The sequence below is a fragment of the Mycteria americana genome, chromosome 8 (genome assembly GCF_035582795.1).
Source record: "Mycteria americana isolate JAX WOST 10 ecotype Jacksonville Zoo and Gardens chromosome 8, USCA_MyAme_1.0, whole genome shotgun sequence".
Classification (NCBI taxonomy): Eukaryota; Metazoa; Chordata; class Aves; order Ciconiiformes; family Ciconiidae; genus Mycteria; species Mycteria americana.
In genome coordinates this window covers 1153948-1181019 of record NC_134372.1, presented here as the reverse complement: position 1 = coordinate 1181019, position 27072 = coordinate 1153948, and the positions used below count along the sequence as shown (strand labels likewise).

Genomic DNA, 27072 nt, shown 5'->3' with positions numbered 1-27072 from the left:
GCCTGCCGCCCCGCTCCCCTCCCGTGGCCGGGGCACGGCGGGAGCAGAGCCCGCCCGGTGCGCAGCCACAGCGCGGACAGAGCCCCGCTCTCAGGGCCGGGCCAGCGCAGGGGCTTGGCAGTGGCGGGGCCGAGCCGGGGCAGGGCCGCAGGGAGCGCGGCCGCGGCTCTCGGGCAAGCGGGCCGGGCGCGGCGCGGCCTCGCCGGTAAGGCGGCCGGGCCTCCCCCTGCTGTGCTCGCAGCGGCCGAGCCCGGCGAGCCGCTGGGCCTCCGCGCACGCGGAGCGGGGCCGCCGCCTCCCCCAGCCTCAGCAGAGGCCTCGGCACCGACCCCCGTCCGGGAGACCGGGGCGCGTCGCCGCGGCCGGGTGTGCCAGCGCAAAGGCCGGACCCCGCAGAGCGGCACGCGGGGGCGGCCCTGCGGAAACCGCGAAAACGGGAGAAATAAAACAAACGCCCCTGCCCCGGCCAGGCCGCGGGGCTCCCGCCGGGCCGCTGGGGGCGCCACCGCCCGGGCTGCCCGGGCGCCGAGGCGCGCTGCCCCTTTAAGAGCCCCCCCAAAGATGTCGCCCCGGCGTTCATGTGCTCGCTCGACCTAGCCTGCTGGTTCTCCGCTGACCTTCGGGACGGGCTCTTCGCGGCTGCTATTGGCTCGCAGCGCACGAGCGCCGCCGTCCGATTGGTGAGCGGCGGCCTCGTCCCGCCCCGGCTATGCCCAGCAGGTTGCGTTGCGGGCTGGCGGCTAGTTCCTGTACTAGGCCTCGGCGGGGGGAAGGGGCCGGGGCGAGCAACCGCTGCGGGGAGCGGGCCGGGCCGGGCCGGGCGGCGATGGCGGCGGCGGTGTAGAGCGGAGCCGGGCGGAGCAGCGGGCCACCATGATCATAGAGAACGTGGACGCTCTCAAGTCTTGGCTGGCCAAGTTGCTGGAGCCGATGTGAGTGCGGGCGGGGGCAGGGCCGTCCCGCCGGCGGTTGGTGGCGGGGCAGGGGCAGGTCGGTCCCCGCCGTGAGGGGAGGCGGCTCCCCGCTGGGGCGTGGGCGCGCAGGCCGGGGCGGGCAGCGCTTTCCCCGGGCCCCGTCCCCGCGGGAGGGGGCTGCGTGCGGGGCCGGGACGCGGGCCAGGCGGTGTGGCGCTGGGCCCTGCCCCCGCCGCCCTCCCTCGCCCCGCCGCTGCGGCGACCCGAGCTCGGGGCGGCCCCGTGTCCGGAGGCCCCGGGCGGGGGGGGGGGGGGGGAGACAAGGCCCGGCCCGGAGCCGCGCGGGCGACTCGCCCGCTGGCCAGCGTTTCTGAGCAGACGCTGGGTTTGCGGGAGGCTCCGGGTTCAAGGGCTCGGGCCGAGGGCCGGGATTTGCCGAGGGCCGGGGCGCCGAGCGCGGCCTGCTGTCCCAAATCTGCGGTTCGGCCTGGTCGCCCGTGACAGCCCCGCAGAGCCCGTCTGCCCGCCGCGGCGGGCCCGGGGCCGCAGGCTGCTCCGCGGCGGCGGCTGGTAGCGTCCGGCTGCGCGGTGTCCGGTTGTAACGCAGCCCTTGAAACAAAACTGTGCCCGTTAACGACAGTCACTGGAGCAACGGAGTGCGCGCTCCAGAACGTCTGCCGGAGGCGGGTGGGGACGGCGGGGGGGCTGGAGGCTGGTTGGGATTTTGCGAGCGGCGGGAGAGGATTGTTCCGAGGGGCTTTGCCTTGGTAATGAAAACCGCGGTGTCTCTGAAAAGCAGCTTGCAGGCTGACCGAATACTCGTGACGTGGGTATAGCGAGGTGTTCGTGGAGTTTGCTCTGTAGCAAGGCTCTTCCGAAGGCAGCTAACTTGTCAGCAGCGAGCTAGAATTATGGCTTGCACAGAGTAAAGCTAAGACCCGTTTGAAGTTGCAGGGTGTACATTTACAATGTGTAGTTAACCGATATTTCTAGAGATATTTTGCTATTTTCATATTTTAAATAGGCCTTAGAACTACTCAGTTGTAGTCGTTAAGCAGCAGGCCTTTGAAAATTTTACGTGACTTACTTTCTTTTTTAAGATAAGGGGTCTCTCTGATACTTGGTCAAATCCTTCTGAAAGTCTGTCTAGGCTGGAGTGTAACTCTTGCTCCTGCACCTTCCCTGCCCGTTCCGATCGACCTTCCGTCTCGCTGTCCAGCATTCCTTTGGTATCTGAGCTGCGCCATAGGGACGTGAGCCGGAGACGAGGGTTCATGGCAGAGAATCATAGAATTGCTGGTGGTCCTGACAGTCGAGGATTCAGGAGTGAAAATACACGATGGTTAACACACCTTACGCGTGCTCCTGTAGTGTGTAATGTAGCGTAACGCCTAAGAGAAACTAATACATGGAGAAGGGAATGGGAATGGCTATAAAGTGATGGATCATCTCCTTTGTTTTAAATTGAAGGTTTATAGTCAGTTGCATGTGGGCACTAGCACCGAATACATTACATACAGTTTATTTCTTTTTGTGAGTGTGTGTGTAAGAATTGTAAAATCTGTAAATTTGTGGTTTCTTTATTGTTAATTGCTACACTTAACATGGCTTTCGTCAGATGTTGGAAATAGCGAGCAAATTAATTTGGAGTAGAGCTGCTTGACTGGCTGCTCACTGAGGATTTTTGTTTTCTCTAACCAGTTGTCATCTGCATGGCTTTTTGCGTTTTGTTTGTTTGTTTGCTAGATTTTTTTTTTTTTTCACTTGAGATTATTTTGAGGTCTGTATACTTTACACTATTTCCTTCTATTTCCATAGTTAATGTTCTTAGAAAATATCCAATCGCCTCTCTAAATGTTAATCTTTAAAAAAAAAAAAAAAAAAAAAACAACCACCAAACTTTAAATCATCAAACTGTTTTAGGTTCCTACCTACCATCTGATAGCTTGCGTCTTTTGAGAGAGGCAAAATGAGGAGCTATTGCTTAACCATTTAACACTGTTAATCTAGTCCATACTTTGAGTGTTTTTCTAGTAGCTGAATAACGGAATCTAAAGCAATATCCAATTTAAAGATTAGTGGCAGAGTATTGCTGCACAAAGTTGGCTATCTTTGGCCTTCGTGATAAGGGCTTAGGTAGTGCGGATGGTGAATCTGTGTTAATAATTGCACCGCTTTAGACATTTTACCAGTGTTAAGGGATTATCGTAGAATTTGTAGGCATGGAAATAGTCCTTGGGGAAGGAAAACCCCAGTATGTTGGGCACAGTAACTTCAGCTGTACAGAACGCATCTGTGTGCATGTTTAAAATGTGCTTTTGCGATATCTTTCTGAACTACTTGTCATGGTAATAATGTTTTAATACTTCAAAACCACTTTAATGCTTTACAGTAATTGTGCAGTGACTTTCCTGGTACTTGCTCTGCTGTTGTTGTGGAGTCACACTTCGTGGTGGTTGCTGTGCTTAGAGAAAGTTAAGAAACAGTGGCATCTGCTCGGTTGCCCTAGAACCGGATCTTGCTGTAAAAAAGAAGAAAGGTAGTTTTTCCTAAGCAAAGCTCAGGCAGGAGCAAAAGAGTGGGAACACTGTGAGGTGGGGGGGGGGGGTGGTCACAAGCAACTACAATACTGTGCTGTAATCGAAAAAAACCTGTGCTGGCTCAGTCTCCCAGAGCAGCTGCGTTGGTGCTAGGTGTCAGAGAAGCATCCGATGTGTGTTGCCAGGTTTTCTGCGGTGGCTCTTCTGAAACAGTGATTGTCCAACACGGGGGTTTTGGCATACTTCAGCAGAATCAAGAATGGTTCTTTCTCTCAATAGATGTGACGCAGACCCCTCGGCCTTAGCCAACTATGTTGTGGCGTTAGTCAAGAAAGACAAACCAGAGAAAGAGCTGAAAGCTTTCTGTGCTGATCAGCTGGATGTCTTTCTGCAAAAAGGTACTGTGCTCTCCACTACTTTATCTGCTTGGTGGTTTTTGTTTCATGAAAAAAAATGAAATTAATTTATATCTGCTTGGGGGGGAGGAGGAAGGATGATGCACCATTGTGGCCTTCAAAATACTTCTTGTTAACTGTGAATTTAATATTTCTTACAGAGTGTGAAGGAATAAAGATCTTGTGATTTAAAAAAAAAAAACAACTTAAGGTGAAGTTGTGTAGCTTCGTCTTGTTCGTGGTCGGTGGGAGGAAATCCTCTGAAATAAAAGCTAGCAATTTCATTTTAAAGTATCAGTCATGCCGCCAGAAGTTTCTCTGACAAATGTTTGATAACTTTTGAAAACCTGGTCCATATTAATCTTTCAGGTTTCTGGTGAGCTTCCCATAGCAATTTGGTTCAAATTCAAGGTTTTAAACACTTGAAATTCGGACACTCCCTGGGGAAGCTGTTGTGCATTTTTTTGTGATCTGATGTTAAATTGATGATTAGTCTTCTGTGAATTATTTACTCTCATAAAAATTGCCGTAAAGAGGCTGCTAACTGTAGCTAATGGAATAACTGTGGACTTACTCCTGGATCATAAGTTTCAATTACACTTGTCCCTTAGAACATTTCAAAATCATGAATGTGATGGAATGAAAAGTCTCTGTTTCTGTCTTTGATACACCTGATGAATTTCTTTGTCTAAATAAACAGCCTCAACTTCCACAAATGTAATTGCAGCTCCTTGAATGGAACTAATGTTCATTAATCTAAGATGATGCTGCTGTGAGCAGTCCACGTGGATGACTTTTTTCAGGGACTTCTCTGGTAAATCTAACAGTGCCCTTAAATCAATATGTAACAATATTTTCTTGTGTTCTGTATCCTCAGAAACTTCGGGTTTTGTAGATAAACTTTTTGAAAGTCTGTACACAAAGAGTTATCTTCCTTCTCTCGAACCCACGAAAGTAGAAGCGAAGCCTGCAGGTCAGGAGAAAGAAGAAGTCAAGGAGGAGGTAACACTATTTTTTCTGTCTACCTGCTTCTAATGTTCAAATTAGCCATCCCATACATTTGCGAGGCAAAATGGGAAAGAAAAATCCACTTTATTGTAACTAATGATCTTTACGATCTCTGTGCATCTGAAGAAAAATGGAAGATGACCATTCAGACAAGAACACTTTAAAATCCAGTTGTAGAGTCTACCTTTGATCTAGATTAATAGCATTCAGAAATCCTATTCAGATGTCCCTGGCAATAGGAGCTGATAATGATTTGGAAGGGTTTAAGAGGGGAAGAAGCAAAAACATTCCAAAATGTTTCCCTTTCCAATTTCGTATATTCCGTGAGGAATAGAAATTATTTTAAATGTTTTCTGTAATACTTAAAATCAGTTAAATATGGTGGCCTCTATATTGAGGGATAATTACTTTTAAAAGTGAGGTAGCGTTCATTTGTCAACAGTTCTTTCTTTTATCTTGTTTTTAAGTTTTATTGACAAAATTGAAAACAAGGTTTTGAGAAAAGCAAGTAATATTTCCATAGTTGTCTGAATCTTTTTGTACAATGTATAATCTTCTGCTATCAGTTGTCTAAGATAGATGGTTTTCTCTTCTGAGTTGGTGATTTTCCAAGGGAAGAGACCTCTTCTCTGTGTTTGTAGCATCCTAATGTACCAGCTTAGAGAGAGCTGGAGGAAAAAAATGCTATAGAAGTAAATGTTCTTTATTTCCATATACTCTGATCACAGTTTGCAAAGATACTTTAGGCTGAATATGTGTTTTAATTACTGTAGGAAATGTGCAAATACAGTCAGAGAGTAGATATGAAATTCTAGTCTTTTCCCCTCACTCCAGGGATGCTTGTCATGCAGTGTTAAGAGCAAAAGCTGTTGCTGTCTTTATAAATGGACCATGGGGAGCGTTTTTTCTGAAAGTACTCTAAATGGGTATTCAGATTTGTGCTTTTGTCTGTGAGCCTAAAATAACACGAAGGAAAGACCTTGCTGGAGTTATTTGTTCTGTCTTCAGAGTTAAAACTGGCTGATGGTCATGAAGGTGACAGATAACTGCAGATCAAAATCTGTCAGTCAACTAAACCAAAGCTGTATTATGAAACAATGTTGTTTTATTTGTTTGCGTGGTTGTATTGTGTTTAGGTATCATGCTTATGTATTATTGTGGAATGCAGGTCCTTATTTGACAGAACATGATTCACCAGTTGATGGAAATTAAAGTTGCTCCTTAGTTTTTTCTCTCCTTTCTGATGTCCTTTTTTTTATCTGAGCATGAGACCCAGAATTATGGCAATTTATGGCACTAGCTTTGGTGATGGAAGTTCATAATTTGCAATTATACAAGACTTTCGCTTTAATAGTTTTCCGATCAGTTCTCAAAGTACTGTCATAACTTATAAAAAGTGTTTTAGAACTGCCTTCAGTTGACTTAACCAGTGCTCTGCTGGGGGGAAAGGGGAGGGTTTGGAGGGGGCAGGAATAAGGCAGAAGATGTCTAGGACTGCTTTATGGGACAACTTTACAGGATCAGGATGTTAAGTAGTTATTTCAACATCAGTAAGGCCTTGATGATTTGTCATACAGCTCAGCGTATTACGTGATTCCTGCAAATGGAGGACACGAAACAAGTGTAGAATCATAGCTAAGTCTAGGTTGGAAGGGACTCCAGATATCGTGATACAGCTTGTGCTGAGAGCAGAGGGCCTTAGGTTAGGCTGCCCAGAGCCCTGTCAAGCCAGGTCTTGAATATTTCTACCAATTCTCCCCTAAACAAGGAGGCAGGAAGCCTTCCCTTTTGTTTTGTTTTAGTTGGAAAAAATCTTTTAAAGATTATTGCATGTAAACTTTTGCCACCAAAATTTACAGTAGCTTCTAAGCAGTGTAAAATGGCGGCAGAGGCAGCAAAAGTACAAAATGGGTTCACAGTGATTTACAGCAGTGGTATAGCTGACAGACTTCTAAAACTGCTTTTGTTGAGGCCAGCAAGAAATGTGACTAGTTCAACCATGTGAACAGTTTTTTGCTTTAAAGCATTTATTTCAAAGTGTAAACCAGTGACATACCTACTTGGAGAAGTAACTCTCCTTAGTTGTGTTCCAGTTATGAGATTCAGAAAATACCTCATTTGTAGAATTGTTTACTCTAACTAATGAGAAAGAGAACTTGTTTTTCATGAATCCTGTTTAAAAACAAAATATCAAAGTAGTTTTATTTTGGGGCATTTCGTCTGCAGAAAAACCTGAAAGATTTGAAACAAAAAGCCCAACAACCTCTAGCACTTAGTTACTTGTAGTGCTTAAAAGTATTCTGTGCAAGTAATACTTAAATATTGGTTTTATTTGGGATGCTAACTGTAACTTGAACTAAATCTTGTCTTATTTTCTTCATTAAAAAAAGAAAAAAAAGTGATACTCATCCTTGATTGGTAGTTGTCTCTTAAACAGAATTTTCAAGAGTCAGTTGAAGAAGAGCGGGATGGCAGGAAAAAGAAGTATTCCAGTCCACAGAGAAGCCGTGCAGATTCCAGTGAACAAAGGTTAGTTTTGAACCAAAATATTAATATATTCTTCTGTATTTGCTGGCAATCTTTAACTGTGGATTTTTATATTGTAGGTAGTGATTTTTCATAAAAATAGTTGTTTCCTCCCTGCTTTTCTCTATCTGGAATGTATTATCTGTATGCTGATCACATGCATGAGAACCCTTCACTAGAAGTTGGTCTCTTCTGAAAAAATGACAGTATTTTTCAAATGTTAATACCTAGGAATGTCATCAATGCCATTCTTTCCCCTGTTATATAAATGAAAAGCATTGTTGGGGGGGAGGGTTGTTCACACAGTGTCAACATCACTTTTAAAACGTGTTCTGTTTTGGTTGTCTAACTTTTTCACCTTTCTAATTCTTCTTAGTCCTCTCCTTGCTGGTTTCTACAAATTAGTGATTCAGCTTGGAGGTTCTGTACTTTTCTATGTAATTTGGGAAATTCTGACTCGAATGTTTCGCTGTCCAAATTGGATGGGACAGATGAACAGTATCTTAACCTTTTGCAAGCTTGTTTTTTAATTTGGTTTCTCTTTTCATAAACGTCGTCTGCATGCATCTTTTCTAGAACCAGAGAGAAAAAGAGAGATGATGGAAAATGGAGAGACTATGACAGATACTACGACAGGAGTGACTTGTACAGAGAGAAGTCTGGCTGGCGACGTGGCAGGAGTAAAAGTCGTAGTAAAAGCAGAGGGTTAAGTAGAAGTCGTAGCCGCAGTAGGGGTAGAAGCAAAGACCGTGATACAAGCAGAAGTGTTGGTGAGTACCCAAGGTGCTGCTTTAGAGAACATCAAATGTCAGTGATGTGTGGTGACTCCTACAACCTGTATGGACTAGCAGGCTGTGGATGTCCTTGAGTAGTTGGAGGAAATTGAGAGCTTTGTGTTCCTGAAATTATTAGTTAAGATGCTGTTCCTCAGAGCAGAACAATTAAGGGGATTGTTTTCTTCTTTGCTAACCTCTTAATTTATCCACAGGTGTATGCCAGTGGATATCAGTAGCTGATATTTTTGTGCTGTGTGTGTTGACAAAGCTGTTGGGTTTTTTCTTCCCCCGCCCCCAAAGATCTATCTTTTTGCAAAATAGTGTTACCCTCTTTTTCACTTTATTACTGTGGGTTTTTTAGAGCAGGTTTCTTTGTAATTGAAGGTGGTTACCATGTGATTCATCGTTCTCTTAAGGCTAATTCAGGTCTGTTGGAAAAATAAGAGGCACAGATTACAACAGATTTCAACGCATGTTGAGACCACATTAGTTAAGGGGGGGGGGTAGGTTTCTTGTTTCAGGCTTTTCCCCGTCTCTTTCTACTTTAAAAGGGAAAGCTGTAAGCCAGAATGGAATAAGGAGTAGGGGAATGAATGTGCATTCTGCAAAGAAAACATTTAGATTTCTGATCTTAAAACCCGGTTTGCATTATATTTAGTTCTTATTCCATTGATAAGACTAAGCTCCTTCAAGAACAGTTTAACATGCAGAATACTGAATATTTAAGGAAATGTTTATACTGTTGTGTATTATCTTTTTCTCAAGACTCTGATATACAGAACAAAGCGTGAAGACTACTTAACTTTTTTTTTTAAACAGAGCACCGAGAGAGATCAAAATTCAAGAGCGAAAGAAATGATGTTGAAGGCTCATATAATCCTGTTTCCGTGTCTCCCAGTAAATCTACTGAGCAGTATTCCTCTGCACAATCTATTCCCAGTGCTGTTACTGTAATTGCACCTGCGCACCATCTTGAAAACACAACAGAGAGCTGGTCAAATTACTATAACAATCACAGCAATCCCAGTTCATTTGGCAGAAACCCTCCTCCTAAAAGAAGATGTCGAGATTATGATGGTAAACTGTTTCTTAGTTTTCAGTTTCATGCCTTGTTGCAATTATTCTGTGACTTTTTTTTTTTTAGGTATTCACTAAATGTAGGCAGCAAGTCAAAATGCAGTAGCATGCGGACTGTACCTTGCATGTAAAACGTGCATATATGGCCTATATTTTGCTGGGGAAATAACTAGTCTTACTGGAAGCAGTTTACTTATTATCTGACAGTTGCTGGATAAGAACATATGGAGTTTGTTCACAATTTTGTATATGCTTGGAAAATCTTTCAACCACTGGCAGTTCTGGTAAAGATTGCAGTATATGTCTTTAACATCAAATGAGTGGTACTTTTGATTCCCCCCCCCCCCCCAGCTTTTACGATGGATGCATGTTTGTATGTTTTTATGGAAGATTATTCTAATTTGAATTATTTTGAAACCTCATCTGATAATGTAATGTTGGATCAGTGATTGCATGTTTTCTTTAGTAAGAAGTTCCAGCAAAAACTGAGATGCTACAAATCGCTGACAACTAATTTTTTTTTTTTTTTTTTTCTAAAAAGATTATTAAATGTTCTGTTTTGCAGAGCGAGGATTTTGTGTACTTGGTGATCTTTGCCAGTTTGATCATGGAAATGATCCTTTAGTAGTAGATGAAGTTTCCTTGCCAAGTATGATTCCTTTTCCTCCGCCACCTCCGGGACTTCCTCCTCCTCCTGGTATGCTTCTGCCCCCTTTGCCAGGTCCGGCTCGTAATATGAGGTTGCCAGTTCCACAAGCTCATCCACAGGCACCACCTCCTGTTGTGCTTCCCGTACCAAGTAAGTCAAAACATTGTTCTGTGTTTCTTTACGTCACCAAGTTAAAATGATGGCTCTTTCTGGAAGATCTATGTATATCCGAAGTAATGAGTTCAGGTTTCTTTGCTAGCCATGTGCTATTCAAAATATTGTCAAAATAATTCTGAAAAATCGGCTTGTGAAGTTGGATGTTCCTAGTACTCCCAATTGAATTAGATAAATTGGGTGGGGAAGAGGAGGCGGGTATCTTTCAGATTATCTCATAACCCTCGTGTTGTTTGGATTGATCACTGATAATTGAATTACTAGCTTTTTTTTTCCCCTAATGCAAAAATGTTGAGATTTAACCTCCTAAAAGTTCTAATAAATTTCTGTGTTTGTGCTATATTATCTGCTACTAAAAAGCAATACGTAATTGATACATCTAAGATCTATTTTAGCTCGACAGTGATCTCTGAGATATTTAGCCTTTTTTGTTATCTTACTGCATCTTATAGTGTAAATTGTATGAAGAAATAGAATATTAGATGTGTGGTTACTCTGTTTCAGTACTCTCTATTCCAGTAACACAATACATACTGTGATAGTTGTATCAAATAGCAGCAGCTATGGGATGAGAAATAATTTTATATAGGATTAACCCTAAACTTTGCATGAACCTTTTAGTGGTGGAATTGGCTTGCTGTTGAGTGAACTGACAGTGCAGCTACTGTCTCTGACTGTAGTTGTGTCTTGATGGGTTGTGTGGTGTAATTCACTGTCCTTTTTGGGGCACGTAGTAAGTAGGAATGTATGTATCATATATGGTGCAAACAAAGCAAAAATAGCTAGCTAAATTCCTTGTCCATGAATGCCTTTTGCCCTGTAGTTCTTGTTTTAGAACCATAATCTAAATGTTGCTGATATGATCTCTTGCTCTGAGCAAGCCTTGATTCTCCATGGCAGAGCTGAGGGAGGAGCTGCTTTAGTTAATGCAAGCTCTAACAATAAGAAACCTCTGGGGAAGAAAAGACACCTTTTTTTTTCTGGGGTTTGGTTTTTGTTTTTTTTTTTTTTGCTTAAAGCTTTGTCCTTTCTGGGACAGAGAAAAGGTGTTGGAATGAGTAACCTACCTGAACAGGGCTTCTCAATTTACTTTTACTGTAGTGGGATTGTAAATATTTACAATCTTGGCCTTGCTCAAAGCAAGGCATAAACAAATTGCATTGAATTGTTTGCACATTATATCTGTGGAATTATAAGTCTTAGTGATCTATTCTGTGGTGTCATTGTAGGACCACCTTTAACACAGTCAAGTTTGATAAATAATCGTGACCAGCCTGGGACAAGTGCAGTGCCCAGTCTTGCACCTGTAGGAGCAAGACTACCTCCTCCTTTACCCCAGAACCTGCTGTATACAGTATCAGAACGTAAGCAAATACCATTTTTAAAAACCTTCTTGAGATATAAATTTTAAAATTCCTCTGCTGACGTGTGTTTAGAAATTACTACCTCTGTCTTCCTCCAGTACATAGAAATCTAAAAAGAAGTCTGATGGCTTTCCTTGTGGTCAGTCCGTCATCTGCTGTTACTGTGTGAAATAGCAGTAGTGTTCTGTCACTGTCTGAGGAGAGATCATTTGTGGGGAGCTTCGTTTGGTTTTCATATGCTCAAAGCAATAAGATTGTTGCATAAGAAAGGGATCCCTTCATCTTCAAGCTGTTTAGTAGAACATTAGTAGGCAAAAGATGGATCTGCAAAGCTGTAATTACTGTTTAACTTGATCTTTATTCCTATCTGGTTTTGGCTACTACAGATGAGAGAGAGGTGGGTTTTTTTCAGCTGTGTGCCACAATAGTCTCTACAGTCTTTGTATACATTAGTACTTTCTTTCTATCTTTTTTTCCCAGAATCAACTTAGTTCTAGCTTTCTAACTTAAAAAAAAAAAAATGGATGGCTTTCAGTGGACACGTCCATCTTCCATAACAGAGCTCAAATTTTTAAAAAGTGGGTTTTTATGAGGGGAAATAGCAAAATACCTGGAGAGTCCTAGATTGCTCAATTTAAATCCAACAAAGCTTATATTTCTTTGATAGTGAAAAGAGTAATGGCATTTCCATGTTTTACATGAGAAAAATAATATAATGAAATCTCAGTGTTTTATAATATTCCCGTCTGGGCTTTTTTTTACATAAATATTCTGAATTTTATTCCAAGAAGGGCTCTAGTTCATGATCCATGTCATTTCCTTTGAGACTTCCATGCTTTTCAGACTTCAGTCACTCAAATACCTTGTTAGATGATTTGTTCAATTATCTCCAAATGCTGTCAGGCGTTTAGGTGTTACCATCTGATTCTTTCAGCTTCAGAACTTCTTCTAATGGGTGATTCTGTCTGTCTTAGCTCACAGGGCATCACTGACTTCAGTTGCACTACATAATTCTGTTCTCCAGAACATCTGTGGAGATTCTCATGTCCCGTTCTTGGACTGTTACGGTAACAACTGCTGGTTGCCCTCTTGCAGTCAATCGAATGCCAAATCGTGGAGGAGGAGCTTGTGGTTCAGCTCCTGCAAGGTTAATGAAAGTTCTTGGCAGAGTCTGAAACTAAACTGTAGAACATCAGTATTGAAATTCTGGGGCATCTGTTTTAGATTGTAGAGTCTTCATTGTTGCTGTGGAATAAGGAGCTGAAATTTAGAGTGCTTCAAGTCTGTCAAGTCCCCTTGTGTAGGCATTCATTTTTGTTCCAGGATGTACTGTGTTTCTGTGGAGGCTTTTCATAGACTTTATTCATTCTAGTTCTTGTATAGCTTTTCCTTTTTATGGTTGGAAACATGCATCATCCTTGATTTGGACCTTGGGCTGGAGGAGCAATATGAGTCAATTCTGTCATCTTGTGTTCTCATGGTTACCCCTTTTAATTAAAATAATCATTAGTATCTTACTGGAGCTAGGCAGCTGATCTCACTCTTACATAAATTAAGAGAATTTAATAGGTAAGTATTGGTCAAATTACCTGATTTCTCAGCTTGCTTTGATTGGAATCATTTAAGTACGTTCTTCCCCAGAAATCCTTTTCTGAAGTAAACTAGACTGTTGAGCAGCAAAGACTGAAAATCACTTGGCATCTTAGGCCCTGCAGAATAAATGCTCAAACTAAATCTTTTGTTTCTCCCCTTGAAACACTGTCAGACATTGTGAAGGTTGTCATACTGACACCTCATTCCTTTTTCAGGCACCTCATCAGCAATACTCAGTTCTTGTGACCTATGCGCTTTTGACAAACAGTAACAATCAGATTAAAAACCAAAAGAGAATATGCCCAAAGAGACTTGGGTGTAAAGTTCAGTTGAGGGTTTTAAATGGCTACACATGTTGGCTGTACGACCTCTTTTCTCTCTTCTCTTCATCCAAAGCAACTTCTGATTCTTGGACATCCATGCATTTCCTTAAAGGAAAATTAACCCTGAGTCTTAAACTCATTTGAAAAATTCTTTCATTTCTCTCCTTTTTTTATAGATACATATGAGCCAGATGGCTATAACCCTGAAGCTCCTAGTATTACCAGTGCTGGTAGATCTCAGTATCGACAGTTCTTTACAAGAGCACAAACGCAGCGTCCAAATCTAATTGGCCTAACATCTGGGGAGATGGATACAAATCCAAGAGGTAGGAAGGGTTTCTAGTCATTGCTGTTGCTATTTTTGTCCAAGACCGTCAACGCTTATTTTCCCCTTTTTCTGGCTGAAAGCAATAGTTTTTCTCACTGATCTAGTATTTCAGAGCAATTTCCAGACATCTCCACCTTTTTTAAAATGCTAATATGACCATATTAAAGTCAAAGCAGCCTTTTTGATTAAAAATAACCACTTGCTTGGGAATGTTACAAGGTTTTTTGTTCGTTTGTTGGTTGGTTGGGGGTTTATTCCTCTTTAGCCTGTGAAGGCACTTTTCACGTGCTGGGTGCTTCCAGAAAGAAAAAACGGTGCAGAAAGATGGCTTTAAGCAGTACGGTCTGATGACTGCTTTTGATTTGCCAAGGGTGTGTTTAGGACCTGGGGCACAGAGGTGATGATCTACAATGCTTGCCTTGGCTGTTGTGATGGTAGTGAAGAGGGGAACTATCGTGGCATGTTTTTGTACTCGATGGTCTGACTCTCTCAGCCATTGGATATTCTCTCTAAAATGAACATTGCAGGTAGCATTCTAATTCTAGCCCATGGAAATCCCAGTCTGCATTTAAGTAATTCTGAATCCTTAACTGGATGGATGTGGATGTAGTCTCTTAGTGGTGACACATACGAAATATCTTTTAGGGGGAGAACAAGTCAAGGCTCTTTAAAGAAATTTTTGTTCTGTTAGCAAAACTTTCTTTTTCCCTCCTGCTTTCCCTGCCCCGATCCTTAAAAGAAAAGATGTTAAATTTCAGTGTTTACTGTTACACTTCGGTGTTTCTTATTCAGTAGATATGAAAGATTTTTTTTTTTCAATGTTTCCTTCCAGTGACTCATTCTGTAAAGAATGTGGTTAAATATTATTGCAGAAATTGCTGTTGCTGTTTTCATCTTAATGAACATCATAAAGGCAGGGTTGGGGCTTTATTGCTGGCCCTCAGATTCTCTCTAAGAACCCATTCCAGTTGTAAGGCATGGGTGAGTGTTCGGCTGTGATGCTTCAGACCACTTGTTTTACTGTCTTTGTCACATGTGTGAAAAGTTTACTCTAAAATCATCCTCCAAAGTAAGATTAAAACTATGCCCGAAATGTCCAGTCTTTGTTCTCACCAGTGCAATTAGCAGAGCTCTGGCATATATAAAAAACATAGAAAATTGACTTATAACTCAGACTTCTTTTTAGGAGTTGAATATTTGGCATACACAGGAGACTAACAGCAATAGCATAATCTTAAAAAGGTTGTAAATAAATACTTGGCAAACTGTGATCTAGTGCTTTAGCTTTGTGTTTGTAGAAGTTGCTTCAAACTTTAATGTTTCGGAGTATAATTTCATGCCCTGGTTGTGCTTGATTAACAGTTTGATGCTGAAAACTGGATGGAGGGATGACAAGGGGCTAGCAGTGGGAGGAACGGGTTCTTGGTTGCTTTTTCACTGTCAAGGGTTAATACAGGGAAAGCTGGTTGTTTATTCGTTCAGCTGCTGCCACGTTGCAGAATTGTAACCTGAAGTCTGGGAACCTAGTCTTGTTTCTTTTCCTCCTTTTTTTTTTTTTTTTTTTTTTGTTCTTCTTCCCCTGCAGAATCTGAATTTTCAGTACCTGAAAGATGGAGTTTTAGCTTTGTTTCTTCAAGCTAATACTAATCTTAAAGGTCAAAATCTCATCCCTGCTGGCTGGACTAAATGTTTGTTTTCCTCAAATTGTTTAGTTAGACTAGCAAGTGATCTCTGAAGTAATTTCATGAGCAAAACTGACCAACTTGGTAAAGTCTTCCTAATCCTTATGTTTTTAAACTCAATCCTATTTGCTGTTTAAGTGAAAGCTTTTCCGATGTCTCCGTTGATGTATGGTGAATAACGTGGGCCTTTTTCCTTTCCTCCAGCTGCCAATATTATCATCCAGACCGAACCTCCCATTCCCATTACAAATAATAGCAGCAATGTAACTAGAGTTGTCCTTGAACCAGACAGCAGGAAGAGATCTCCAAGTAGCATGGAGTGTCCACCATTAAAGAAGCCATGGCTGGGAAAGTAAGAATTAACAACTGCAGTTGACTAATTGGAATGTACTTTATTGCTATCAATGCTGTGAATATCGTTATTCGCTAGTCCCTGTAATTTGAGCTGGTTGGGTCACAAAATCTGTGTCCACATAATATGGAGACCAAATATTTGGTGGTGGGAGCAGCTCTGTTTTGTTAATGTCTAGAGTATATACTTTTAATGAGAAAAATAAGAGTTAAATGTCTGTTAACATTTGTTGCCTTACTTAAGTATATGTATGCCTGTGTAAATTACTATCTTGTTCTCATTTTCTCTAGGCAAGCAAATAACAACCAGAATAAGCCAGGATTTTTGAAAAAGAATCAGTATACTAATACAAAATTAGAAGTTCGAAAAATTCCACCGGAATTGAACAATATTACACAGCTCAACGAACATTTCAGCAAATTTGGAACTATTGTAAACATTCAGGTAAAAAAACAAGTTCAGTTTTATGCCTGTATGTGGGTATTTTATTTTCCCTGAAGCCTTCTTGAATATTGGAGCTGAACTACATTCCTTGAGAAATCTTAATGGAGGCTAATTGGGAGAGTAGGTAATCAAATTCAAAGAAACCTTTTCTTGGCCTACTCTGTATTATTATCTTAATTCTGTAAAAGTATGTTGGCTTCTGCCTTCATATGAGGCCTTATTAAATTTGAAAGGCTTGCACATTTAACAGTATCTAAACCAGCTCAGGTTTTTGAGCAACTTGTGTATAACTTTTCAAAGAGATTCTGTCCTGTATGATAGTCCTACAGTATCTCATAGTCAGGATGTTGAAAAAGATGCTACAGGAGAGTCTTTATATGCATCAGTTTATTACCACTTTGCATCCTAGAACTGGCTCCAGTTCAGTGGTGTTCCTTGCACTGTAAGAATGGGAAAAAGCACTATATAGGCAAAACACAGGTAGTTACATGGTTAAAAGAGCATTTAATTTCCATTTCTTTTTCTAGACAAAACAGTTGCCTCTCTAAGTCCTCGGTTAGAGGTCTAAATAAAAGATGGATACCTGGGAAGCCTCTGTATTTCTTGAGTTGATAATTTTATGTCTTAGCCCAAAAGATACTGTGGTGCTTTCTGCACCTTGATGATGAAATAATGCATTTAAAACATGCTATCGCAATCATTACACTAGAAAGTCCAAGATATGTTTTTATTCCTGTGATTAGTTTTTAGAGAAAAATAGTCTTATTCAAGACTGTTAGATAAAGCTTCTCTGAGAATGTGGTGAAGCTTTACCTTGTACATCCTTGGACAGTAGCCTTCTTTCAGGAGGTTAGAATAAAGAGCTTTCGAGTCAGCGCTAGGGTCTCTTCAGTCATACCCCAGTGGCGGTTCACAACGCTCTGAATATATGATGCTATTTGGTGGAGGAGTCCTTTTTTTGCGGTTGTTTTTGTTTGTTTGTTTGGGTGTTTTTAATTTTTACTGTATATAGGCTTTGCTGCAAGTACGTGTAGTATTTGCCAAAAGGTACTTGGCTTTAATTACATAGAATGTTTTACCTGTTCTTTGAGCTGTTATTATCATTGGATATCCCACTCGTTATTGCAGATTATTTGTAGATTGGTTTGCTATGGGTTGAGATGTTTTCTTCCTTGAGAAGTAATGCATTCTAATGAACTTTTGATTTAGGTTGCTTTCCAGAATGATCCTGAAGCTGCTCTCATTCAGTACTTAACTAATGACGAGGCTAGGAAGGCAATTTCCAGCACAGAGGCAGTCCTGAACAATCGGTTTATAAGGGTACTGTGGCACAGAGAAAGTGAACAGCAGTCCCCATTGCTGCAGCAGCAACAGCAGCAGACACCCACGCAGTCTCTTCATCACCAACTGCACCTTCAGCAGCAAGCCCTGGCCACAACTCCGGCTGTAACAATGCATAGCAATCTGTCAAAGGTATTGTGCTATCGTAAACTAGCGATTGAGCGGCGAAGGTTATCAGCTTTCCTAAATGACTGCTACTTCAAAAAAGCAGAGTATATAATCTTTCATTTTTTACTATCTATTGATACACAGGTGATGAACAAACCGCTGGCGTCTGGTGCCTATGTCCTAAATAAGGTCCCAGTGAAACGTCGCCTTGGGGCAGCAGGTGGAAACCAACCTGACTTAAGCCAGTCTGGGGCTGTGGTAGAGGATTCTCAGGTACGTTTATGAAGGCTGACCATCTTCATACTTTCAGTTAAAGCTTTGGCCTGTTAGCTAAGAAGGAACTAGCAAATAGAACTTGCGAATTGTTCCCTGTTGGTTCTGTTTCTTTTCACTAATGTGCCATGCAACCATGGTCAGTCACTTCTTCCTAGTTTCATTAGTTGTTTATGTAAAATAGGGACAATGACTTCAGAAGCAAAGTATCAGTATTTTAAGTAGCATAAAATATTTTTGGTAGTGCTTCATAGTAAACAAATTTGACAGCCTATATGTGACGTCGGCTTTTTGTTGGAGAATGTAATTGCTTTCCCAGTGATTTTTGAGCTTATGCTGTGCTTTAACAGTAGTGCTAGAAGCTTATAGAATGCTTCTGCATGGAGTTCAAGCTGATACAGTTTAATTCACACTGATACCATAGTGCAGCATGTGTTCTTGGCCACAGAGAAGTCCTTGTAAGAAAGGAAGTATGCAGGTGACTTGCTGCCTTGTTTGATCAGAAGGTGTGATGTTAGCCTATGACTGCGAAGCTGAATATAATGCAGATGCAGATCAGCTTCAGTGGTCTTCCTAGTGGATATCAGGATACAGAGGGAGATGAAGAGGGAAAGAAAGTATCTTTTGCAGAAATCCTTTTAACAATCATTTAAGCTGGTTGCTTCCAAGCGAGTTGACTGTTAGACTGATGCCTTTATGCATGTGTTTTAACTGCCTTGGTCTTTTTGGCTGGGTGCACAAATCTGGAAGTTTGTGTTCATGTTTCACAGAATACATTTCTCTAAAATTCATTAATGGTATATCACATTTGTTTTAAGCTATTACATATTTTTGTGTGTGTCTGTTTTTACTATTTCAGACATTTCCTACTTCTACAAGCCACTCAAAAATGGTTTACAGTTCTTCAAACTTAAAGACATCTATGAAGCCTGGCGCAGGGTCTAAACCTCACGATGTGCAAGAAGCCCTTAAAAAAAAACAGGTACTTTACTATTCATTGGCTGACTGACAGTATAGCGATCAGTACTTTATGAAAAGTACTTTATAAAGAAAGGTTTGATAGGCAACTTAAACCTCAAATATTGTTGTATAGCTTTCTACATTAGTGTAGTTTTTGTCATGGTTATCGGACTATCTTGCAAATGCATACTGAGGTTAATCATGGGTAAGGGAGTATTCCTTTTGGGGTGTCTCACTTGACACACTTGGTCGTGTGTGGGTTTTATGGGTTTTCTTGAGGCATTTCTCTGATTTTAATCTCTGCAGGTATGAGACACTTAGATGACAACTTCTTAAGAGGTGTCCAAAGGGGGCAAAACTTTAGTAGAGTACTTCACAGCAGGAAGTTAGCAACTTTGTTGTTTTTTTTCCAGATCAGATACACTTTATACTTGTGCATTTTGCAGACTAGTAGTTTTCATTATGGCCTTCACTTCTATAGCTTGAAGAAGAAAATACGGTATATATGAGTACAATGCTAGACTGCTTTTTACTGATGGAAAGAATTTTGTTCTCATATAGGAGGCAATGAAACTCCAACAAGACATGAGGAAAAAGAAGCAGGAGATGTTAGAAAAACAAATAGAATGCCAGAAGGTAAGTCTGGAATGTCTTCTAGTAAATACATTCTGATTTTGTAGATACCTGTCTGTTCAGCATTGTTTTCCCTGGAATTTTATATTCCTGCTCTTCTATTAATACATAGATGTTGATATCCAAGCTGGAGAAAAATAAGGCCATGAAACCAGAAGAGAGAGCAGAAATAATGAAGACCTTAAAAGAACTAGCAGGAAAAATATCTCAGTTAAAGGATGAATTAAAAACTTCATCTACAACCTCTACACCATCAAAATTAAAGTCCAAGACAGAGGTAATTATTGCGCAAGACACTTGCCAGCCTGTCTTTTGTAACTATCTCTAATATTATGTCCTAAAAATGCAGCAACATTAGATCAAAACACTTCCAAGCAGTATTTTGAATTTGAGAGTGCTAACGGACAAGCAAGCTATGGTTTTAAGGAACTCCGATGACCTAGTTTTGCATGTAGCTCATCCAGGCTTGTTCCAATTCTGAAGCAGAGAATTCTGGGTCCTTCAAAAAATGGGTTGGGGGAAGAGCATAGAGGCAATTAAAACAAACTGAATTTAGAAGAAAGTATGGATATTGTGTACTGATCTGTCTATACCATTTACATAAATGTATTGCTGAAGAAGTGGAATAAAACATTAAAAGTATGTATTACAGTTCTGCTTTTCCCTTCCACTTTCTCTTTCTGCACCTTTTTCTCTAAGGCGCAAAAGGAACTTTTAGACGCAGAGCTGGACTTCCATAAGAGACTGTCTTCTGGAGAAGACACAACTGAATTGCGAAAAAAGCTAAATCAGTTACAAGTAGAGGTGAGTTTGCCTGGATTGATGCTTTTAATGTATTTATGATATATAAATGTTTGAAATCCTTTCAAACTGAGGATGGCTTTGTACATTATTTGCCTTCTTTAAACAGGCTGCCCGTTTAGGCATTTTGCCTGTTGGTCGAGGAAAGACAGTGCCAGCCCAAGGAAGAGGTCGAGGACGGGGTCGTGGTGGGAGAGGAAGGGGCATGTTGAATCATATGGTGGTGGATCATCGTCCCAAAGCACTAACAGTTGGAGGCTTCGTTGAAGAGGAAAAAGATGAATTGTTACAGCACTTCTCTGTAAGTATGAGGTCACATTAAAAAAAAAAAAAAAAAAGAAAAACCTGAAGAGGAGAATTGGGGCCGAACTGTAAATCTGAGATTAAGTAGGTAACCAATACCCTGGATGTGTGCTTACTTGCAAAGAGAGGCGTGCCAAGACCTTTGTAAATAACTGTTTCTTTTCCAAATTCTTGAAGATGCAAGTCTTTTTGTTTCTGTTAGTGCAAACAAATCAAAGACTTCATCCTGAATTCGTGGAACAGTTTATGGATAATCAAATGGTTTCAAGAGTTATCAAGGGTGTACATGTAATGTCTTTTATAGCTGTCTGATGCATTCTTTTAATGGGCAAAGCTAAATAGCTTACTCTTATTAATTCTGCGTTGAAGTCATTTAAAACAGATGTTAGAAGGCTGAAAAATACCTATCAGCCTGTCTCTGTTTACAAACTATTTTTCAGATTAGCAATTCATACCATTTATCTTGTTTCTCTCTAGCTCAAGAAGCAAAGCACTGTTTTGCTAAACAGGACATCCAATTTCAAAGTAGTTAAATTTGTTTACGAACTCATGGTAGAGCAAGTAGCCTGCTAGTTTGCAAGCTACGTTAATGGCTGTGTTATCATCATAACTAAGTTAACACAATAAAGGGAAAACTGATTTTACATTTCCCTCAGTTACTCTTTCCAGAATGAAATGTTTTCATGTGCAAAGCTCGTAAACTTCTCAGAGAGATCATGTAATACTTCATAAATAGACCCAGCATGAAATCTAAGCTTGATCAAGTCAGGTTGGTATTTCTGGATGTTCTTTGCGAAGCAAGTGACCGATACGGAAAACTAATTTTGTAGAATCCTACCCTTTACTGCTTTTCTGTATCCAGCACTAGAGTTCTCAAGAGAACTGGTAATCTGAAAGCTTGTTTGTGGCTGGTTTGAGTGGGAGCAGAGAACTTTACAGTTCTTCATACAGTGGGGTAAGCTTTGCTCTTTGGGGAACTGTTACTTTCTGCTTTGGCCTCTTTGCTTATCAGAAGGTTAGAGGCCACTACTACTGCTTTGATTAGGTAAACTCAGTGAAAAATGTTGTGTGGTTTGACCAAAAAAACCAACCTGCTTTATGGTATGATAACAGTGCCGTGAACCCTGGGAAGAGTCCTAAGAGGGGACCAGAGCACCTCTTTTAAAAAGATCTTTGCTTTAATTCTATTTCTGAGAGACTTCGTGTTTTTGAAAGTTTTAGTCGTCCTTAGCTGCTAAAACCAGTAAAAGTTTTTACGAACAACTAGTGCTGTTACTCAAGCTATTATCTTACTGGCTTTTAAACTACTTTTCTTCTGCTGTTCACATTAATCTGAAGTAGACTACAATTTTATTTTGTACTCCATGCATAAATCCATTTTTTGTTGGGTTTGGGGTTTTTTTACTATTTAACTATCATTGCTGTGGTCATTCCAATTTTCACTATTATGCAGTATATAAATTCTAAAAATGCAAACTTCTTGTTAATCTAGCCATACTAGATTACATTTTTTCCTCCTCCCAGTAGTATACTTATAGAACGTATTCAGGAGCTCTGTAGCAAAGTTTGATTCCTGTTACTGAAATCTCTTTTGCAAATTAATGAGCTCTAAAGGACTTAACAGGTCTAAAGAAGTACAACAATGAAGGGCAGAAGGGAATAAGGGAAACAGTGAATTCAGAGAATTCACTTCTGATCTATAAATTAATACACTTTCCTCCTGCAAAGTTAAGCTCCACTTATTAGAATAACAGTAAATCTGAGCTTTTGCCCAAAAATACGGATACAAATGGTGCAATATTGCTGGATGATGCAGCTGAGGTTTCTCTGGCTCTCACTTTTCTGCCCAGAAAATAAGGTTTCAGTGCACTGCAATTGTAGCACATGATGATTGTGTTTTTGGAGGAGAATATTGCTATTGTTCCTGATCGATTTTTCTCTCATAGAAATTTGGAGATATTGAAGACCTTCAAGAAGAGGATTCCCCATTAAGTGTTGTTCTAACTTTTAAATCTCGCTCAGAAGCTGAGAATGTAAGTAGAATAATGGAATTTTTTTTTCACAGTTCTAAAATAAGAATTTTTAACTTCTTGTGTCTCCCTTTGTATTTTAAATTTTGGCAGGCTTTGATCCCACTAGTTTGAGCTAGATAGTGTGGGTATTTGTTGCTACTGCAGATAGTGTCACTAAAGGGGGAAATACCTCCTGTTTACCTTAATAGTAACCTTTATCAGCAAAAGATGTGTTCAGTGTCACGATCAGTTCAGAGCTCTGTTAATCTTTTCAGATTGCTGGTAGATGAGCGTTATTTAGCTGATTCAGGTTTGAGTGAAGTTGCTCTCAGAAGACTGAAGTGGATGATTGTGGCTTATATGTTTGCAATCTTCAAATGTGCATCTGCATGATATTCACTGGGTCTAGCTCGTTGTTGGTGATCTTAAAAATTCTTTACTTGATCCTGTTTTTGAAAATATGTTCATTTAAAATACAATCTAGGCTGCTAACCAAGGATCCCGGTTCAAAGACCGAAGGCTACAGATATCGTGGTACAAACCTAAGGTACCTTCTGTGTCCACAGAAATCGAGGAAGAGGAGTCTAAGGAAGAGGTATGAAAATGTGTTGTTAACCTAATCTTTTAGGACTCTAACAGCTAAGAGCTCTTTTAGGATACAGTTTTCTGTTTACTAAGAAATTTCGTGAAAGATGTTTTTGCAAACCAGAAACTTAACCATTTTGGAGTAGTCAGGTAGATTTTCCACATTTTAAAAAAGGGAAAGGGAAAAGGAAAAAAAAAAATACACTTTCTGGATGGGATGTTGATTTGTCAACTATGAAAATGAACCTCACATTCTCTATATGCAGCCTGCTAATCTTTTTACTTCACAGTATTAATGCTTCGCTGTAGGATAAGTTATGGATATTCTTTCCTGTAATTATGAACACATTAAGCTTTTAAAGGTTTTTTTGTCTAGGCAAACCAGAAAACTTGTTTCAGAGAGGGTGGGTGGTTGTTCAGTCCTGCTTCCTTTGAAGTTTGGCTTTCTTTTCCTTTCTACGGTTCTTTTTGTAAAACTTGTGGAATGTAATTGCGTGCGTTTCAGCGAGACATACGGTAAACAAGAACCGGCTATAAAGTACAACTGGTGCTGTGTTGCATGACATGTTTCCTAGGGTACAGCAGGGAACTTCTTTGTTTAAAAGTTTGGTTTTTCTTCATCTAGGAGACTGAAACCTCAGACTTATTTTTGCACGAAGATGATGATGATGATGACGAAGATGAGGATGAATCCCGTTCCTGGAGAAGATGAAACTTGACATTGGAAATGTATCATTTTAGGAATATAGTTCAAGCTACATCTTTTAAACGTTTATTTAAGGAAGTTGATGAGCCAAAAAAAGCTTTACTTTCTTTTCAAACCACAAGATTTAAAGTGAGCAAAGTTTGTTATAAAAACATTTCGGATATAGAGCTGTGATACTAAGCTAGCCAAAGGCCCAGTAACTTTTTACGTAATTATCAAGCTCACCAGGGTGGTGATTTTTTTCTATTTAAGAATGATAAAAAGAGAGAGGGGGAAAAAAATAGTAGTATTTTCTTGTCCTCTTTTTGTGTCACCTGTATTACCTTGTTTTGGGTTTTTTATAATGTCGTTGATTTGTTAGTTTATAATTGAAAAGATATTACAGGTTTTATTTAGCAATATTATGGAGTTAGGGGAAAGACGCAAACTTTCATTAAATGTTATGAAAGAAAAAATTGCCTCATTTGCTAATTGAAAAAGGGTAGCATTTTATTTCATATGGAATCACTTATTGTAGGAATTATTTGTGGCTAGATTCATAAATCATTTATTTCAATATGTTTGAAAGCCACATGGTTTCTGTGTTCTACTGCTTTTTGTGAGAGGAGATGGAAGAAGCAATTTAACAGGGTATTATAATAATATTGTCCAGTTCACTCTGTTTCTTCAAATTCTGCTTCACAGAAAACATCAGCAATGACACATACTTGAGTGAATTTTCACTCACTGCTGATTTTCTTGCGTAGTTTCAGTATAAGGTTCAAGTTTTAAGTTAGACTGTTTGTTTACTGCGTTTCAGTATTTGTGAGCATGAATGTAATGAGTGTCACACTTCCTCGAAAAGAAAAGCAACTAAACTGGCAACCGCCCGCCAGCCAGTAGAAACTCTTCCTCCTCTCCCTGTTACCAGCTGTTCATGTTCAAACCAGATGCACGACGCGTTCAGAGCAAAATGCTTCTTAGCCAGCAGCACGCCAGTGTCCTGCTCAAAGGCTGGCCTTAAACCAGTGCTGTAAGTCTTCAGAGGAGTGTCCAGAGCTGGTTTTGGAAGTTGATTAACTTATCTCCAAGTACAGTTTTGTTCAGGCACATTTAAAATGAACACCATTACATTCTCAGTTGCCTTCTTGTTTTACCATTTTAAAAACACACACACACCCCCCCGAAGTGGTGCGTATTACGCTAGAAATGAGGGTAACACGTTCAGATACTTGAGCCGTGTATCTTAACTGTTACACGGCTCTTGCGGTTCATGAACGCGTTATCTAGTAAGTATTTTCCTTGACTCTGTCCATTTGTACCGTACACTTTTCAGTACATTTTATGTACGTTTCTATACAAAATAAACAGAATGTCGGTGCAAAAATGCTCTCCTCCTTTGAGTAATTAGTTTACCAGTATATTTCCCAGCAAGTTCCTGACTGAAGAAAAATAGACATCAAAACCTTTAAATTACAGTGGCTCTGAACGTGGCTAGTGACACGTAGCTGAGCATGCCTTTGGGTTCACAGTTCCCCTAACTTTGTTATCCTTTTGCCATGGCGGTGTACCAAAAGTCAAAGCAGTACCATTTGCTGTTTCCTTGTCAGCTGAAGGGAATATGTCTTTCGGTATTCTGTCTCTTCACACCCAAACCTTACCTCTGTATATAATTAGGACTTTCCTGCTAATACTGAGGCTAAATTACAGGCACGAAGAAATGAGGGGAAACCAATCCTACATACTTAGAAGAATGTCTTGCTTTTCTCCCATCATCTCCAATGGGTTTTTTTAATGTCCGTGGCTCAGTCCGTGTATATTTTGAAAAGTCCATTGCAGCAAAGGTATTTGAGTCCTGACAGTTTCAAAAATGATAGAGGGAACAAAAGGATTTATATATTTTTTTGTACAGAGTTTTTTCTTAAACTGTATAATTTTGTAAATATTTTGCTTTTTTGTGTACTAAAACTACCAGCGTATAGATTTCAATAAGAATTGTTGTATTTTTGTATTTGGAAAATGAAAATTACAGTGAATGAATGAAGCTGTAAGAAAAATTGCAGTAGCCTTTGACACACGTAGAATGGGATTCCTTTTCATATGGTTTTAGCTCTAAAGTGACACCTGACTGGCAGACTGTGTTCAGGGACGCTTGCCCTTGCCCAGGCGTGCTGGCTGTTCAAGTTGGGCGAGAGAGGAGGGAAGCGAGTGCAGTAGCTTTATCTAATGAGTTCTTGAGAGCTTCATGCGATTTCTTTTTTTTTTTTTTCCCCCTTTACAGTACACATTGGCAGGCTTACATAAATCCTCCAGTGACATCCCAAACGCGATTTCTAAGCGCCGAGGCACAAAAGTGAGTTGTGCCTCTGAACTTAGCTTGTGTATTGAAAGCATGCTATTATATTATTGGGAACTTAAGTGATGGGCAGTATAGCGGCATCTGACTTCGGGTGGTTGAGGAGGAGGAAAGCTCTTGGAAAGTGACCTTCGTTTTGCCAAGGCTTATGGATCTCCCTGCGTTTTGGGGTATGCTGGGCTATATTAAACTGTCTGGGGGGTTGGGTTGGGTTGTTTTAGTAGGTAACGTGGCAGTACAGCTTACCTTATTTTTATGGCAACACTTCATTGTGAAATTCGTGTATTTTCAGAGTACGTTAGACAGAACCTATAATCAACAAGGTAACTTGTGTACACCAGCCAGTGTATTTACAGGCGATGTGTAATCAGATGTCACCAGTCCGAAGTTAGGGTATAAACATTGAAAAGAGGATGGGATAAGAAAAGAAAGTAACTGTTACGAAGAATTATCTCCCCTTCGTTGTTGAATTACCCTAAGCAAAAAGAAACAAATTCAAGAGCTGAAAAGATAGATCTGAAAACAGTTGCCTGCTTATTGCGAAAACAACACTTTTTTAACAAAATCATGTGAAAAGGAATGAAGTTCCTCTTGGTGTATAGTAAACTTGTACTATAGTTTTTACAAATTGTGAACTTGTGTAATAGTATAATAGGAGATATTGTTGAATTTCTAACTGTTTATACATTTAAATTCATATATGTAATGTTTGTTTTATTGATTACAATCTGAATTTCTAAGATGCATGTTGACTTTTTTGCAATAAAGATATACTATGGAATGGTTCAAGATTTAGAAAAGACAAAGAAAATTCTAACTTAAATAAATCGGACAGCAGAACCATTCAAAAAAAATTACAACTATCACAAA

General features: G+C 40.3%; 1 protein-coding gene across 4 annotated transcripts; it reads left to right on the top strand.

Annotated features, from left to right (window-relative positions):
• Positions 1-95: 95 nt before the first annotated feature.
• On the top strand, positions 96-27072 carry RBM27 (RNA binding motif protein 27). Of its 4 annotated transcripts, none has more exons than XM_075510463.1 (21): positions 144-932; positions 3734-3852; positions 4727-4851; positions 7295-7386; positions 7960-8153; positions 8979-9236; positions 9802-10035; positions 11289-11423; positions 13516-13665; positions 15554-15701; positions 15992-16145; positions 17355-17618; positions 17739-17867; positions 18727-18849; positions 19389-19463; positions 19573-19737; positions 20160-20264; positions 20371-20562; positions 22511-22597; positions 23061-23171; positions 23787-27071. In XM_075510463.1, exons 1-21 carry the CDS (start codon positions 874-876, stop codon positions 23871-23873), a joined length of 3006 nt encoding a protein of 1001 aa, XP_075366578.1. In that variant the 5' UTR covers positions 144-873; the 3' UTR covers positions 23874-27071. The 4 variants fall into 4 exon arrangements, with proteins under 4 accessions (XP_075366580.1, XP_075366578.1, XP_075366577.1 ...); XM_075510462.1 differs by having other exon boundaries at positions 147-932; positions 7280-7386; XM_075510464.1 differs by lacking the exon at positions 13516-13665 and having other exon boundaries at positions 147-932; positions 7280-7386.